The sequence below is a fragment of the Tupaia chinensis genome, unplaced genomic scaffold (assembly GCF_000334495.1).
Source record: "Tupaia chinensis unplaced genomic scaffold, TupChi_1.0 Scaffold144806_1, whole genome shotgun sequence".
Taxonomy (NCBI): domain Eukaryota; kingdom Metazoa; phylum Chordata; class Mammalia; order Scandentia; family Tupaiidae; genus Tupaia; species Tupaia belangeri.
The window spans coordinates 799,457-818,083 of NW_006204667.1; the positions used below are offsets into that span (position 1 = coordinate 799,457).

The 18,627-nt window shown below is 40.2% G+C and overlaps 1 protein-coding gene across 9 annotated transcripts in view; it reads right to left on the reverse strand.

Annotated features, from left to right (window-relative positions):
* Nucleotides 1-3,323: 3,323 nt before the first annotated feature.
* CSNK1G3 (casein kinase 1 gamma 3) overlaps nt 3,324-18,627 on the reverse strand; it is a 151,809-nt gene continuing 136,505 nt past the window's right edge. For 7 of the 9 annotated variants that reach the window (XM_006167465.3, XM_027767863.1, XM_027767862.1 and 4 more), the window contains 3 exons: nt 18,493-18,599; nt 17,974-17,997; nt 3,324-5,739 (listed from right to left, as the gene is read on the reverse strand). In XM_006167465.3, coding sequence (XP_006167527.1) covers nt 5,685-5,739; nt 17,974-17,997; nt 18,493-18,599 — 186 coding nt within the window. In that variant the 3' untranslated portion in view covers nt 3,324-5,684. The remainder of the gene's footprint in view (nt 5,740-17,973; nt 17,998-18,492; nt 18,600-18,627) is intronic. The other 2 variants (XM_027767864.1, XM_027767861.1) reach the window with 1 other exon arrangement.

An 18,627-nucleotide genomic window follows, 5' to 3' on the forward strand; every position in this document is an offset into this window, starting at 1 on the left:
GGGGGGGGGAACCTTATGACTACCAGCTTTTCAGGAAGAACAGTTGCTTGAATACGTGAGGACATGTAGCACAACAATCGAGTTAAAAAACAAAAAAGTAAATGACGTTGTGTAGTTTTTCTTGGTTCCTGATGAGTCAACAGATGTTACCAAGAATGCCCTGTTGTTGTTTAAAGAAGTCAATACCAAAATCAGCCTATATGAATAATACACATCGAACTAGGGAAGAGTATTTTCTAAAAGTGCAGAAAACACCGATTCAAAACAACCTGAAGTAGAATCTGCTAAGGCATGTTGCAACTGATGGTAGTAAAAATATGTGTGAAGCATACAAAAGCTTAGTTGGACAAAGTGACAAAGCGACAAAGCCTGCCAGATGTCTAAAGTCCATCACTGCACACAGTACTATTCATCAGCGGATATTCGGTGGAATATATTTGAGTTCATCATGTTAACCAACTGGTGGTACTAAAAAGTAGTCCCTCTTAAGACTCTTAACTTTAATCAATTCCATTAAGTTTTGACCGAAATAGAAGCTGAATACCCTGATTTGCTCAACTGTGCAGCATTTTGGTAATGGCAACTTTTAAGAATTGCAATTCTTGATCTCTACCAAGACTGAAATCGTTAGGAACAAGAACATCACCTACTATTATCAGACATTGAATGGCTCTGGAAATTAGTGTTGGCTGCAGAAGTGATGTTTCTTAGTAAATTCAACCAAAAGTTACAAGGCAAAACAGCACTTACATGTGAAATTGACACTGCAACAAGGTTATTTTGATGATAATTAATGCTGTTTAAATAAAAAGTAATGTCAAGCTGCTTTGTACACTTCCTTTGCTGTCAAGTTAAACCAATAAGCAAGATCTCTATTTCCACACAGAGCTGCAGAGGACATACTTTCCAAACTCAATCATAGTTCCAGCTGCATTTTTGGACCTCAACCCAAGTGCAAAGGACATTTTTATAGTTTAATATCAATTTAACTGAGTAATCAAAGAGTATCCTCTCCTATTCAACAGAAAGTGATTGATCTGCAATATAAGTACAAGTTAAAAGGGAAATGTCAATACCACAATCTAATTTCAGAGGTACCTTCCAAAGGATGACCATGTTCTATTAAAATCAAGCACTTAAGGGTTGATAACAGTATTTCGTAGTATCTACATGTATAGAGAGACATTTTCAAAGTACAACAGAAAATCTCACATCACAGTTAACCATGAATAGATGATTATGTGCAACCAATTTTGAACCATTATTTAGTGAAATATTATCCTCACAAAATACTTCAATTCTTATCATTAGTATACCAATATTATTAGAAAAAAATTGTATTCAAGTGTCAATGTATTTTTGAATTTTAGCAATAAAATAGATGCAGAAATATGTTTTCATTCTTATTACATAAGTATATACAAACCTCAGTCTTGCCACTTGGCCCACAAAGCTTAAACTTTTACACACACACACACACACACACACACACACACACACACACACATTTGCCAATCCCTAGTCTGGAGAAGTACCAGTGTTTGTCCATGGAAGTAAAATCACAGAATAGTAAGCATCTCTAACCAACTGTTCTTTCTAAAAAACCACCTGCTAGATATATCTTCACTTACACACACACATACCCATTGATTATGATCTAGATATTCTTACGAAAAAGATTTCCTAAGAAAGCGTATGAGGGTCTGTATTGAAGCTGGGCAGAGAATAAACTAGTTATCCTGAACATTAGCAAAGCTTTATAATTCCATTTACTTGTCCTCTAGTAGAAAAACCCAATTCTATCACCAAAGCCCTGAAAAGGTAAACAAAATCATGCCAAATGAAGTACTTGTGACCTCCTCCCTTTTTACCTAAGTGCCAGACATTCTGCAAATGCATTGATTAGAAGTCATTTTTTAATATTCAAATTTATACCGTTCTCAATAACGTTTCCTAATTTGAAACAGGTATGCCTCATGCTGTATTGTTTCTGTCAGTACGACAGTGGGCAGCTGTTCATTTTGCCTGTTGAGTATGCTATTCATTCTCCTTCTGATAACGATGTCCTCACTTCCTTTTGGGTAACAATCCTTCTACTCCTGTGTTTTCTGAAGCCTGACCCATGCATGACTAAGGCTCCACAATACGGAGAGCACATCCCATGGTCCACAGTAAGCAAGCCGGGCAGACATGCAAACCAGTGGGGCACACGAACACCTCTGTGAGAATGCTGTTGGAACTGCTGAGAAAAATGAACCTCTGTTTCGCTCTCCACCACAGAGTGAGCGTCTCAAGCTACGGGGCCACCACTTCACTTTCACACGTGGAAAGTCAACCTGCCGGTGCTGCCAGCAGGGTGGAAGGCAAACCTGGAGATGGAGAGGAAGAGACTCCTGTCTGCACGCCAGGACCAAGCCCTGCCTGTCACTAGACTCCATTTAAACAAGGTAATGTCTACTGCTATGACTAAAGCAAAGTCGTTTCTGTTACTTGCAATTCAAAGGATCCCAGGAATGAAACTACACGATTGCTCTGACTGGAAGCACAATCTCAAGGCAACTTTTTCAAGATAAGGTCTCCTAACAGTATGCTCACCTCCGAACCTTCTGCTCCCAATGACTCTTGTGCTCAGTGACACGGTGCCTGGGCTGAGTGGAGGCCGCTTTGCCCTATTCTACTTGTAGCACCCCTCTGCAAGTGCAGTGTCATTAATGCCATCTGTAAAACCCTCAAAACATCAGACTGCAGGGATGACCGAAATACTGTCACAAAGACGTCCTTTCCATTTGCAATGACTTTTAAAGTCATACACTTAAAATTGATTACTAATGCTTAATCTCTGTGAACGTAAGAGCATATGGTTTCATTCTCAAAAAAGGAATCAAGTGATTCTGTTTATCTCCCTTAGTTTATCAGAAGTCATTAGCTTTAATTAATTGTTCCAGTAAGTAGTTCAGAGAGGTGTAAAATAAATAAATAAAAAACATTAGAGACACTTTAGATCCTTCTTGGTGTGTGCTCTTTATGACTGAGTTCCAACAAAACCAAACGAAAACATAATGGGAGCATGCAGGGGCTCTTCAAAAAGTTCGTGGAAAAGGCATACAATGGAAAAGAATTATATGTGGATTTCAAAGTTCTTTTGCACCAAAATGAACTCATACTTTCAGTCCGCTTTTCACAAACTTCTTGAAATCTCCTCATATTAGTTTAGCTCTGCTTCTCGCATGTAACAGACTAAATGAACAGAACTTTAAAAATGTGTCTTCAATTAGTGAGTGACATTAATTTAATCCGGATTAGAGGAAAGGGGAAAGAGAAGGTTTAAAAAAAACTACCTTTATTTTTAATTTCTTTTTCAGTTACATACTTTTAAACAGGGATGTGTTTCATTATTCAGACATTCAGGCAACGTTGACTTCGTTAGTGTTGACAGAAAAGAAGCATAAAAATGCAAAACATTGTTGGCTTAACCTGAACATACCTGCATTACCTAGTATCGACCAGTTTGTGTTGCCAAAAGACTTACTCCTTGGTATTAAAATGGAGCACTTAAAAATATTGCTAAAAAGCAAATGTCTACACACTGGTCTTTGCAGCAAATAAGGGTATTTATACTTTTAAAATATCTTAAGTCCATAATTGGATTAATATACACACCTTCTTATGTATAAGGAGTTCAGATCATATAAACACTGTACAGTCCAAAAAACCCTACTGAGAAGAAAACTAAATAGGCTTATGATAAGAAATACAGATATCGCATGTATTTACAAATATCATAGACACATCAATTTGGTCAAATACTGTAAAGAAAGAAGTGGTTTCACATTATAGTAGCCGAAAGAAACATCCATCTACCTTGCTCAAAGCAAACAAAAATAAAAACTCAGTACGGAACTCTGTAGTCGAAGACAACACGACAGTAGGCCAACAATGGAAACTGGCAACCCAGCTATACAGCACCTGTTTCTGTGCTGCGTGTGAGTCTTTAAAATCAAGAAGAGATCACTTGTAGGATTCAGAGCAACAATGACAGTCACTGCCCTGATCTTGGTGTTCATCCGGGTGCCTAATTCATCAGACACGATGCACTGAATTTTTGGCTAATAAGAAAAATAACTTATAAAGTATAATTAAATCCTTGTAGACACAAAAATGAAATTTAAAAATGTGATTTACTTTAATACACATTTAAAATGTTACCTTGAGACAATAAAAATAAATAGGTATGCCTGGAGGCATAGACTCAAAGACAAGAGACTACGTGGAAGGAGTGTTTTATAAATAGAAGGTAAATTTGAGAGTTAATCGACGTAATTATTTTTCGAGCCGGTCTTTTTTTTTTTTTCCTTTTCTTTTTTTTTTTTTCCTTAACCCTTTTTTGAAAATTCTGGCAAGCAGAATCTGACAAAAGTACACCTGTGTCTTTATGGCTTAAAGCAACGCGCACTTGAAGAGTGGGATGAAGTGTTTTCACAGAACTGTTACTCTCTTCATACCCAGGCACTTCAAAAGACTATGGAGGCAAAGCACCTGACCCACCCTCTCCAAAACACTTTTCAATCATCAAAATTATGCTAAAGAGTAGGAAAATTCCAGAGAACCAGCAAAGTTGAATACAAGAGACGAATGTGCTCATAGGGCAATAGAGTGACCCAGTTTTTATTGCTGGGGGTCTTTTTTTTTTTTTATCAAAAAGCAAAATAATTAATAAACAGACACCATTGCATGGCACATCCCAAGTTTTTGCTCAAGGAAGAGTGTAACCATTCAGCAGTAAGTTTCAGCGGGACCTCCTCGGGCTTCGACCTTACACATTGCAATGAGGTTCACATTTATTCTTCTCTTTAGTGTACGTACTTCTTAAAAACTCCAACATACATCACTTCTCAAAGGACTCGTTTCTTGCTGTCTAACATACATTATTATCTGGAAGCATAATGTTAACATTATACAAATATTCTGCATTTTTAAAAAATAAGCGCTTTTGCCACCTCTGCAGCACGGTGCTTGGTGTCTGGTTACAAGAGCAGAGATCACATTTACCACGCGGCTCGTGACTCGTTTCCCACTTCCATCTGCGGGGCCCACAGAACGTGTTCCTCAGTGCCTCTGGGCAGTGACTGTGCCACGATTTCACAGAGAGGATGTTAATATGATTCACAAATAACAGTACCATCAATAATACTGAAATCAACGCAGATGTCACCAAATAGGAACTTCTCAAGGAAAAAGCTTTCTCTTAAATGTGTTCTCTGTTGCGTTATCCGCTGGGAAGAAAATTCCTGTGTAATTATGCTCTTTCAGAAGTTATAAAAAAAAAAAAACAGATTAGATTTATAGCTGGTTGACATTTACAATACGATACTGCTTTCTACAACAGGAGAGGAGCTTCTGAAAAACGCTCTACGGGGCTGCACTCGCCAACACCGCCTCACTGGTCCACTCCCGTCGGATGGGCAGAGCACTCGTGTTTTGACAAAACTTTAAAGCTTCCGTAAAAGTTAAATTAGAAAACAATATGAATGTAAGACAACCACAGAATGAAGTATGAAAGTATGACAGTTTTGTTTCTAAGAGCGAGTCCTTGAAAATATATGTGGTCACGACAGAGAGGATCTCGATCACAAGACGGCGGATGAACATGGACGAAGCTCCCCGCGGTCTGTCTGTGTCCAGAGTCACTTGTGGCGCTGTATGGTTTTCCTTTTCCTTCTTTTGAAAAAACAGCAGCACCTGCGAATAAGAGAAATATTCCTTTAAATATAAACGTCCTAAGATGTCACAGAGTAAGCTGGATCTACTGCATTAACCTGCGTGGTCATGCCAAGCAATGGACTTAGGGCCAGATACACCATGAACGCCCCCAGGAACTACCGTGAGTGAGACTACGGCAGAGCTGTGACTGTCCCGGCTCATCAACAGGCCTTTTAGGAAGCGCAATATGAAAAATTCCAAAAGTCCTAGCGCCAAGACAGAGAAGCTCTGATGCGGAATCCTGGCTGACGCACCGGCACGCTGTAGGTGGGTGCTCCGCCATCTCTGCCTGCCTCCACGGAAGCCTCCTACGCATTTCCTTCCTTTCTCCCCTGAAATGTCCACAGACTGCTCAAGTCATGACTAGGGAGGCAATGATGATCCTAATACCGGGACCTTATCGGCACCAAACCAGTTTAGATTTAAATAATCACTTTAAAAATATTTTTAAAAAGAAGAAAATTAAATTAGACACAGCGCTTTTTAAAAGCACACCAAATAATACGCAATAACTAGACCATGGAATGTAAATGATTCAAAATTATGTATCAGCTGATAAAAATTCAATGGCAAAGAATTGAAAAATCCCAAACAGGAGGAGAGGGACGACATAAAAGAGAATGTCGAGACTGGTACCTTGTAATTCCGTAAGGGTTAAGAAAGGTCAAATTTATTGTAAGTCATTTTAATTAAGGTAAAAATCACACTTAACATAGTGGAACAGATTCTGTTTTGTAATTAAAAACAATATATTCAAAACAACACAGTCCTGATTTTTATTACTACGTGAGGAATAAAAATTGATTTCGGGGACCAGCAGTTGGCGTAATGGCTATGTCGCTGGACTCCCATAGTCAACAGCTGTTCAAGTCCCGGACCCGGTGGCTTAAACTCTGGGCGTGTGCGTGCGTGCCCAAGATCCTGAGAGAATGGAGGAGGAGGGATTGCAGCATGGCCATCCCCCCTGGGGGGTGATTTCTTGCTTTCTGTCTCTCTGTCTCTCTCCGTCTTTCTGGCGAGTGCACGTACCCTATGGTAAAAACCTCTCAAAAAGAAAAAATTTTTTAAAAATTGATTTCTGTGATGGTAAATTCTCCTAGTCATGAGAAGAACTGCACAGCCTGGCTGCTGTAGGACAAGCTGAGCATGGTGTGAACCGGAAGTTCAGTGGGGATTACCGATCGTCTTCCACTACAAAGAACACACACACGCACGCACACACACACACACACACACACACACACATCTAGTGAACACCTGGCATTCCCTCAAATACAGGCACAAAGGTAAGGCTTCACATCAAAAGGCATGGGTTTATTCCCCTTCCATACTGAAAGAAATCGGTCTATTAGAACATCTAATGATAGGCACACCACAGAGCAAGTGCTTTTTAAAACTTCTAAACAGTCGCTTCTCTTTTTCTTTTATAAAGGATTATTTCATTTTATTTATTCATTTATTTTAATTGGACCAGAGAGAGAGAGAGCGAGAGAGCGAGCAAGCCATCAGTTCCAGGACTCAAACCATGGTCAGCCCCATGGGAGTGTCCAGCACCTTAACCACCATGTCACCGCTGGTTCCCTTGAATAGTCACTTCTAATTCTTAGGGTCAGATTTACTTTTCACAGAGGCAAAGCCTGCTTGACTATCCCTGAATTTCCCTTTGAATTCCTATGTGTATGGGTAAATCGTATCTTGCAATTAAAAAAAAAAAAAGGCATATTATTATAAATTGTAATTTCATCCCCCAAAGCTGCCAATTCAAAGCCTGTGCATAATACAGTCTTATAAAGATGTTCGTATAATTCTTATCAACCTTCTTTAATAAGAGCATATTAACTAAACATCGGAGGCTAACCACATTAGAGACCATGTAGCGTCAAATGTCCTATACAGCAAGTGGTGGTGGGAGATAAAAGAACTACGGGACGCTTTCTATCTTTCCGTGAAATAAATGTAACCAGAGATCTACACTGTGCAGCTGGAGTACACGACCTCTCTACCCACATTACCTTATGTCAAAAGTAATTCCGGATAGTTTATTATGATACATGCCAGATTACCAAACTACTACCAAGGCACCGGAAATTAAATGAAAGGGTCAGCAGGTGGTGTGGTAGTTGAGGCGCTGGACTCCCACAGGCTGGCCTGGAGGCTTGCTTTCTCACTTTCTCCCCCTCCCCTCTCTCTCTCTCTCTCTCTCTGGTAAGCATATGTGGCCTATAGCAAAAGTTAAAAATAATAATAATAAATAAAAATTAAAATAAATAATTCTTTAAAATATTTTTAAAAAGAAAATTAGACACAGCCTTTTTTTAAAGCACACCAAACAGTACACAATAACTGGACCAAAAATGTAAATTACTTAAAATTATGGACAACTGATAAAAGTTCATCTGAAAATACGTGCAAGTATGAATTTTTAGAAATTTAATTTTCACTGAGGAGACTACCCAAACTGAAATTAACTACCTAGTCAAAGCTTAGGGAAAAGCTACCACTATACAACAAGAACCTAAATGTAACGGTTTTCCTGGATTTAGAAAAAAATAAGTCAACTTTATTTTTAGCTGTTAGCTGATACCTTCTCAAATCTCAGTATGTTCTAAAACAGAAAAGCGAAACAAAACATGACTGAAGACGAATTACCCCCTAAGAGAGATCAACAGTTACTACAAAGTGAACCTGTCAATTAAAGACTTAGAAAAGAATTTTTTTAAATGCCATATGGTAGAAATAAAACATGAAAAAATTAGTACTTAGAAGAAACAGACTAAATATGTAAAATGTTAAATTTAAGACTCGTCATATGTCAATGGAAATTTATAAATTGTTGAATGCAAAATTTTTTTAATAATTTTCATTGTTTCTCAATATTGTTGTCTTTTCAAACTCTAAAATGTATTCTTACAAAAAATTTTGCACTAAAATATTCTTAAGTTACATAAGCCCTTAGGAATGAGGAATTTCACGTCACACGTTTTGATGAGCAAGCTCAGTACTAGATTTCCCATCCTTTCATTAGGAACTCACCTTGCCTACTTTATTTTTCCAGTATTTTCAGTTCTGAGAGCCAAGTTCCTCCCCTTTAAGTAACCTTTCCTTCAATACTTCAATAGCACAGCAGTGTTGAACGTAGAAAATTATGCCACACATGTATTTGAGACTAATATAATTTTCAAGTGGGTTCTCATTGTACAAGTTGCTTAAGTTCAAACATAATCCAAAAAGATGCCTACTTTTCAGAAATAAATTCCACTAAATAAAGAGCACACCCTTATGGATTGGCAAAAGTAAAGCTAGCATGCTATGAAAGCGATTACCACCAGGGGGCAGCATTGCTTTATGTGATATGAATGCATTCGAACACAACATAAAAACTCAAAATAAGATACACTTAGAAGAAGTAAATTAATATTGTAACCTCATGGCTTATTTCTTCAGATAAAAGTCATTATCAAGAGATGTGATTTATAGTCTCAGTGATTAAGAAAGGAGGTCTCATTTCAACTGTTTCCAGTTCCTAGCATTCAATCTCAGTAGCTCTCAGTCAGTCACTGTATCGCATTACTGGTCTATTTTCCTCTAATTACTTACTGCTACTTTGAAATATTTTATTTTTTTTTTACTAATTTATCTGTATGTATACTAGCAAATAAGCTTCATATGGACCTGCTCACAGATAAATCCAACAAGCTGACAGAACTTGGTACTCATTCAGTAGTTACTGAATGATGAACATCTACTTACAAAACGCAAGTAACTCCTCCAGTAAAAACCTAGTCAAAATTCTTGAGACCAGCAGGTGGCATAATGGTTACATTGCTGGACTCTCCCACATAGTCAACCGGGGTTTGAGTCAAGGACCCAGTGGCTTAAAACACGCCAGGCATGTGTATATGCGTGCCCCAAATCCTGAGAGTAGACTGGAGGAGAAGGGATTGTGGTGTGGCCATTATCCCCTCGGGGGTTATTTCTCACTTTCTGTCTCTGTCTCTCTGGTGAGCACATGAGTCCTATAGCAAAAAATCTCTCTCTAAAAAAAAAATTCTAATGCACATTCTAAAGCTGGAGTTCTTACCCATGGACCACAAATTCTAAGTGAAACCATAAAATAAAGATTTTAGTGCCTGTGTGAGGCTTTATTAGAGAAAATAAGACTCAAACCAGATTCCTAAAGGAGTCTGAACCCCAAGGTTAAGAAGCACGGCTCTCTTGATGTAACTGCCGGGTCACCTCAGCAGCTACTCGGTCCTGTGTCATAAGCCAAGCACTGTAGATACCCACGCCTTTGATGTACGAGTGTAGGTAAGCGCATAAAAAGGAAAAAAATGTAATTTTAACAATTGGTATAGTCAAAAGCAAAAAGAAATTCTACCAGAGTCAAAGGGAAAAAAAAATCCTACCAATTAATTATAAAAACTATTGCAAATAACAGTAAGTATAAATATGCCAAGAATTAGTACATACAGCAGCTCCCAGAGACAGTGTGTGCCAATTACTTTTGTCAATAAGTATAACTATCTGGTCTTAGAAAATTACCCACATGCATGAAAATTTTAAACATATATTTTCTGCTTGTGGGTCAGTGGCTATTTTCTTACACATCTGTTCATACTCATGTGGGGTCTGTTCAGAGCTACACCATTGACAACTCTGGGGAAACTGACTAGGGTCACCAGACTCTTACTAGAACTCTCTGTGTGGCTCCAATGAGCCAAATGCATTCATGCAACGTCAGGCCATGCTCTGATATGAGCGCTCACTGGCTAGCTTAGAGCTCTGAGGCTGAGCCCCTATTCCGACATCCTTTTGAAATAAATGTTAAGTTCTGCTTCTGACAAACTCCAAGGTTATTTCTTTAAATACCATTAGGCAGGAAACAGAAATCATAATGGATCCAACAATGGATCAGAGTCCTGAACTGTGCACAAAACACACACAGTGTGGGCTGACCTTGTACCACCAGTTCCCTGTTCTCACGGCCGTTTTCTTCATCCAGAATTTGTCTGTCTTTCTGGACCTATGTCAGACACTGCCTTCTCTCAAACCTACCCAGAAACTGAAGTACGCGCCCCTGGACTTGTAGTTCGTATTGATCTCGTATAGGATGGCTCACTGGCTCGCTCTCTGGTTGAGAGTCTGCAGCTCCTAGAATCTACCCATTTAGCATTCCAGAACTTATCTTCTCCTGGCCTGGATTGATAAGTAGACAGGAAATATCTTCTATGATATCTCATCTGTAATTCTTTGACAATACGTTATCCTCCATAAAACTGAGAGCTGTGATAGAATTTCAAATCTCTGGATCTCTTGATGTTGAAAATGAGGGAGTATTTAGTTAAGCAAGAACAGTTTAAATCAGAGAGCAAGACTATATATCTAATTGCTCCAACTAGGAACCGAAGGACACACCCTCATCTCCAGTATCTTTCTCTCTATCCACACACAATTAGTCCTCCGTTATCTTCTCATGCTATTTTTGTTCAGATTTTTTTTTATTTGCCACCAGCACCTCTAAGAGCTTTTCAATGGACGTTCCAGTCTAGGTTTCTCCTTGCCCCAATCTGCCATTCAAACTGCTCCCATCATAAATATGGCCGTGGCCTTTTCCTCTTAAAACCTCATCAGTGCTTAAGTTCACACAGCTATTCGGAATTTGGTCCCCTGCTTGTTTCCACGCCTTTCATCCTCCATTGGGTTTCATTCCCAGCTAGGCAGTCTACACTATGAACAACAACAAAAAAGAAATAAAGAAAAAAAAGAAGGAAGGAAGGAAGGGAGGAAGGAAGGAAGGAAGGAGGGAGGGAGGGAAGAAAACGAAAAGTAGACAGAAGTGAAGGCCTACTTGCCACTCCTGAAAGATAGCACAGGTCGTTCTGCAGCTCTTTATCCTGACACATGCTCTTCCTTGCAGCTGAGATCCGTTTATGCTCTCTCCAAAAAGTTAGTCTTCAACACTTCGTACTAGAACCTGTATGCCTCTCTTCCTCACTGAACTAGGATTCTGACGAAACGTGCTTCATCTCTATAATTCTAGAGACTAAATCTTGAACGGATAGTAGAAACTAAGTGAACAGCCCGAGACTGTCATCTTACAATCATTTTTATAAAAAGATACCAGTTTAACCACTAAAGGCTATGAACCAACATAAATAAATAAATAAATAAATAAATAAATCATTCTCCATCTAGTTTCATAGGAAAGCAAACTCAGTTTATATTTCTGAGCCATTTTCTGCAATCTGGTAAACTCTAGAAAGTGGCAGAGCCTCCTCACGGTTGCCAAATCAATCTTCCGAAGGCACAATCTGATCGTACTGTTCTTGGCTTAAAACCGCAGCTTGCTTTCTTGTGATGAGAGATACTGCCCGAGCTTCTTCACCTGGCCGCGGAGTGCCTCTGGGCTTGGGGCACAGCGATCTCGGTTCCCAGGAGCACGTCCGCACGGCCATACCCGCTGAGTTCCTCCCCAAACACTCCGTCCCCCCTTGCCCCCATCAGCGCACGGCCTCGTCTCTCTGACTCCTTCCACCCACTGCCCTTGCACAATCATACTTGTACCCGAGAACTAGTGCAAACGCCGCCTTACCCTTAAAGATGTCTCCGATCTTCCCGGCTGGAAGCACATAATGCATTTTCTAGTCTGCTAGCATCTTATCCCTTTCGTACGGTGCTAACCCAGTATTACTGTTCGTAGACCAGCATTCTCGACCCTTACTTGCTTCTTAGATCTCACCTTCGAAGCTCTTTTTTAAAACTACTGATGAACAGGCCCCACTACAGACAACTAGTGATGTCAGAAACTCTGAAAGTCCTTATAAAATACTAGCAGTATCTGAAAGCCCCCGGGTATCTGTAATGGCAAGCCAGGGTTGAACCACGTCTAACAGTCATGCTGGACTCCCTGTCTCCCTACTGACGGACACATCCTCACGTACCCTCGGGACCATCACACTGCCCAAACACCACCATCCATCCGTTCGGTAAGTACTGAAAGCGGGAAGAAAACGAAAAGTAGACAGAAGTGAAGGCCTACTTGCCACTCCTGAAAGATAGCACAGGTCGTTCTGCAGCTCTTTATCCTGACACATGCTCTTCCTTGCAGCTGAGATCCGTTTATGCTCTCTCCAAAAAGTTAGTCTTCAACACTTCGTACTAGAACCTGTATGCCTCTCTTCCTCACTGAACTAGGATTCTGACGAAACGTGCTTCATCTCTATAATTCTAGAGACTAAATCTTGAACGGATAGTAGAAACTAAGTGAACAGCCCGAGACTGTCATCTTACAATCATTTTTATAAAAAGATACCAGTTTAACCACTAAAGGCTATGAACCAACATAAATAAATAAATAAATAAATAAATAAATCATTCTCCATCTAGTTTCATAGGAAAGCAAACTCAGTTTATATTTCTGAGCCATTTTCTGCAATCTGGTAAACTCTAGAAAGTGGCAGAGCCTCCTCACGGTTGCCAAATCAATCTTCCGAAGGCACAATCTGATCGTACTGTTCTTGGCTTAAAACCGCAGCTTGCTTTCTTGTGATGAGAGATACTGCCCGAGCTTCTTCACCTGGCCGCGGAGTGCCTCTGGGCTTGGGGCACAGCGATCTCGGTTCCCAGGAGCACGTCCGCACGGCCATACCCGCTGAGTTCCTCCCCAAACACTCCGTCCCCCCTTGCCCCCATCAGCGCACGGCCTCGTCTCTCTGACTCCTTCCACCCACTGCCCTTGCACAATCATACTTGTACCCGAGAACTAGTGCAAACGCCGCCTTACCCTTAAAGATGTCTCCGATCTTCCCGGCTGGAAGCACATAATGCATTTTCTAGTCTGCTAGCATCTTATCCCTTTCGTACGGTGCTAACCCAGTATTACTGTTCGTAGACCAGCATTCTCGACCCTTACTTGCTTCTTAGATCTCACCTTCGAAGCTCTTTTTTAAAACTACTGATGAACAGGCCCCACTACAGACAACTAGTGATGTCAGAAACTCTGAAAGTCCTTATAAAATACTAGCAGTATCTGAAAGCCCCCGGGTATCTGTAATGGCAAGCCAGGGTTGAACCACGTCTAACAGTCATGCTGGACTCCCTGTCTCCCTACTGACGGACACATCCTCACGTACCCTCGGGACCATCACACTGCCCAAACACCACCATCCATCCGTTCGGTAAGTACTGAAAGCGGAAGAGGAAGAAAAAAGTAGAGCGAGAGAGGCAGTCCTGTATTACTTGAGAAGAAAATGACTCAGGAAAGCCGTGTCCTCCTGAATTCCTCGTGGGAATGACGAGGTGCTATGACCTGTACCACCTGTTCTAAAATCCCCAGCTACAGGAAACCAGCAAGGTACACTCTTATTACCAACCCAGCGACAACTTTATACGTGGGAGAATCAAATATGCTCACGTCACCTGGAAATATTTACCCCATGAGCTACAGTTCTTGGAACGGTCAAGATGCTAAAATGTCCACCACGGAACACATTCTAACTGATGGGACGCAGGGAGAGAGCTCTCTGCTGATCACAGGTAATGAGAAAGATGGAAAGAAATTCTGGAAAGGAATTCTAAGCACGGTCCTCACGAACTATAAAATGGTGGCAGAGAACAGAATCAGAAGATACAACGTGGACAGGGAAACCACGTTTGTATATCTAGTCAAGAGACCAGGAGGACATCAGGAACATAATAATGAATTTATAGAAATGTGAGGATAAACCGGACAAGAGAAAGACAAAACCTTACGTGTTTAAAGAGAGTTTTTAACTGATGAAGAAGTAGAGAAGTTCTGAGGGTTTCTGTGACCCACATGAAGAGTTTCACTGAAACCATGGGTTCTTAAGCTTTTTAAAAATAGCTGCTTTACAGGGACCAGCAGGTGGTGTAATGGTTATATCGCTGGACTTCCACGTGACTAGTCATGGTTCAAGTCTTGGACCTGGCGGCTTGAAACTCACACCGGGAGTGTATGTATGCATGCCCAAAATCCTGAGAGGAGAATGGAGGAGGAGGAATTGCAGTGTGGCCATCTGCCCTGGGGGAGGGGGGGTTGATATCTTGCTTTCTGTCTCTCTGGTGAGCACGCACAGCCTATAACAAAAATCTCTGCTTTAGTAAGATAAAGTTCATATCATAAAATGCAGCTTTGTGAGTGTACAATTCAGTGGTTCCTGGTATGTTGAAGCACTGGGTGGCTGTCACCACTCCAGTGTCATGTCTTCATCACCCATGAAGGGACGCTGTCATCTGTTATTAGCAGCTTGGTCCATGCTCCTCTAATCTGCCCCAGGCAATCAGTAATCTGCTTTCTGTGCTAAACACCAGGGGTCTTCTACACATGCATAGAAAATGCATAATGTGGGGCCAACCAGGTGGTGCGATGGTTAAGATGGCTGGATCCCACACGGCCAACTGCACAGTTCAAGTCCTGGACCCAGACGTTTGAAAATCACACTAGGCATGTGTGCCCAAAATTCTGAGAGGAGAATGGAGGAGAAGGGATTGTGACGTGACCATCCCCCTGGGGGGTGATTTCTCGCTTTCTATCTCTATGTCTCTCTCAAGCAAGTGCAGGCACCCTATGATACATTCAAATAAATAAGTAAATGAAAAAGAAAATGCATACTAAAAACACACTACACATGGATTTTAAAAAATGTCTACACCCAAATAAACTAGTAATTTAATCCCTTTATTCCTACAGACTTTTCTATAGCGGTAGGTATTATTAGCCTTGTTTTACAGAAAAAGAAACAAGCTTGAAATAGGGTCCTATAGGTCCCTTTTATTTAACCGTTTAGAATATTTCATTTAAAAGCAATCACATGTGGCCTTTTATACCTGGCTTCTTTCACGTAACAAAGTGTTTTCAATTTCCTATCTTTATTGCCAAATGATAATCAGTTATATGGGCATACCACATTATTTATTTGGTAATAATTGATTAAGGCATATTGTTTTCAAGAAGTTCAAGAAGTTTCAAGAAGGAGATACAGAAAGAAAATGACATACCAAAGGCGGGCTTACGGGACCGACGGAATATAAGGACCAGAATGAAAAAGGGGGCTGAGGAAGACAAGCAGGGCCAGCCTACGAGAGGTAGGCAGAGCCTCAGTGCACACCAAGCACCTGGACAGAACGCCCCAAACCACGGCACAACTCTGTTTCAGGACAGCCTTCGAGAGGTAGGCAGAGCCTCAGTGCACACCAAGCACCTGGACAGAACGCCCCAAACCACGGCGCAGCTCTGTTTCAGGAAGAGCCTTCCCACCATTCCCTTCCCTGTTCTCCAGTGAGAGACCCGAGCCCACCCACACAGGCACCTGCACCCACTCTAACGGAATGAACGACCACGCCATCCTATAAAACCTCTCCACAGAGCATCCTCGGATCATCCAAGCCTGGAATTTTTTTCTTAACAAAATCGAACAGGTTTTCCTATCTTTTTCATAGTATGAATCGCATGCTGACGAATGCCATCTTCCCTGGCGGCTTGTAATCTGTAAGAGCAAAGGCCGTCTCTGTGTTTCTGAACTCTCAGCAGTGAATTGTCGAGTGAACAGACGTAACAGATTTGATGCAAAGCAGGTCTTTACGCATCTGTGACTACAGAACAACCAGTTTCCGGGAAGAGTGTACATTAAACAACGAAAAATACGGGCCACCAAGAGAGGAAGCACGAGCTGGGAAGAACAAAGAAGAAAAAAGAACTTCCAGCAGCTGGAAGTGGAGAAACAGAGGCGATGACAGCTACGAAGTACCTGCCATGTGCCAGACAGGGCAGCAGAGCTTCCCCACACTGACTGTTCCCCGCCACCTCGAGGCAGGTATTATTAGCCTTGTTTTACAGAAAAAGAAACAAGCTTGAAGAAGGTAACACATCGTGGCAGAAACAGGGTCCTATAACCTGTGGTGAACTGCAAAGGACATGCACATGCTGACGGACCACACGGCCACCCTACGTTCCTAACCGTGCTTAGACTTCCAGCCCAAAGCCACAAACACGCACAAACCACTGTCTAGCCACATTATGAGTAAATTCTACAGGCAAAACTGATTAAAATGAATACTTGATCACTGCTTTTAAGAAGAAATAGCCATACAAGTTTTCTCATTTTCCAGATAGAATATGAACATTATTTTGGAAATGATATAAAGTTCCTGGAATATAAGCAAAATGTTTCAAAATTGACTAATCTAAGCAATTTTCTTTATTCATGCCAAGGCTGACTCAAAATTTATCCTGAAATGGAGAAGGGTGTTTTAAACATAGTATCACAAAAAGGCAATTCTTAGAAAATAATTTAAATCCAATATTAATTTTCTAATATGAATATTATTTTTCTTAATAGCTAGAATTATCAGGAATTTTTTAAAAGATTTTTAAAATTTACTATTTATTTTTTGTTTTCTTTTTTTTTTAGATTTTTTTTTTTTTTTTTTGCCACAGAGTCCATGTGCTCACTGGAGAGAGAGACAGAGAGAACTGGAAAGTGAGAAGTCATCCCCCAAGGCGGGTGGTGACACTGCAGTCCCTCCTCCTCCATGCTCCTCTTGGGACTTTGGGAACACACATACACAAGGCCCAGTGTGTCTTCGGGCCTTCAGGTCCGGGACTTGAACCATAGAGCTGCCCACATAGGATCCAGTGCTTTAATGACCATGCCACCTATTGGCCCTTAAATGAAACATTTTAAATTCCTCTCTCACGATAGTTCACCATAAAATGTATCAATATCACATTCGATGGCAATGAAAACGGGTCAGTAGATGAAATACTGTTCCAGCGATACTCTCGGTAAGAAGGGATCTGCTATGCATGTACTTAACAAATAAGAAAAATGAAACTTAACTCAAAAATGCATCTTTCTATTTAAAATAGCAAATAAAAGTTCTGCCCTACAAAATAAACGCACAAACACAAGCAGGGCCAGCGTATCATCTATGCAGTTAAAAGTGGTCAGAGTCTATGTCACTTGAAGCAAAAAAGTGGTAGCAGGCAAAAGAGCTCCTCAAACAATTATTTCTGGTTTTCCAGATATATTGTTAAGAACATCAAATACTTTCGAATAACTTTGACCAATTATAATTTCTATGTCAATGGATTTGGTTTTTTTTTAGAAAAAAAAAACAAACACAAAATGGTGCTACATCTTTGGAATGACGGTCGGTGGAGCTATTTCTGCCTGCCTGCACTTGAGAACTCACCACATGTTCAACACTTTCTGGCAGCTACACACACACAAAGGGAAAAAATACAAGGGGAAAAAAAGAGAGAGAGAGAAAGAGATCATCAGAAACAGCCCATCGTAAAATGATCACATTGTTTTTCATGCTTTTTATAATTTACACTTCAAAAAACTAATTTAAAAAATACTAAAGCATGCAGCATTCTCTAAAACGACTATTCTCTGTTTACAGAAAAAAAAATCATCAATAGTACAGTAATAGCTTCCATGCATCAACACTCCTAAAAATCAAAAGCTGACAATATGCTATTAATTATAAATACCAATTTGTGACAGTTCTTAACTATTTTTGTATCATGAAAATATTTACTGGAATAGCACTATTTTAAATTCAGTAAAATAATTAAGCATACCACTTTTTTCTCATGCACCTATTTCCTAAAAAAATTTTCCTGAGATAATTGTATGTAATTATAATTTTCAAACATGCATAGCTTAAGAAGAAAAAGTTACGAAAACAAACAAAACGAAAACATACTTGGTTTCATCCATCACTTCCACTTCTGTAGGAGCTGTGATGGGTGCATTTGAACGTCCTGCAGTAGGGTCATCTGTGTTCAGTTCTCCATTTGTAGAACTTACAACCTATAAAAGAAAATAAAAATGAACTTAA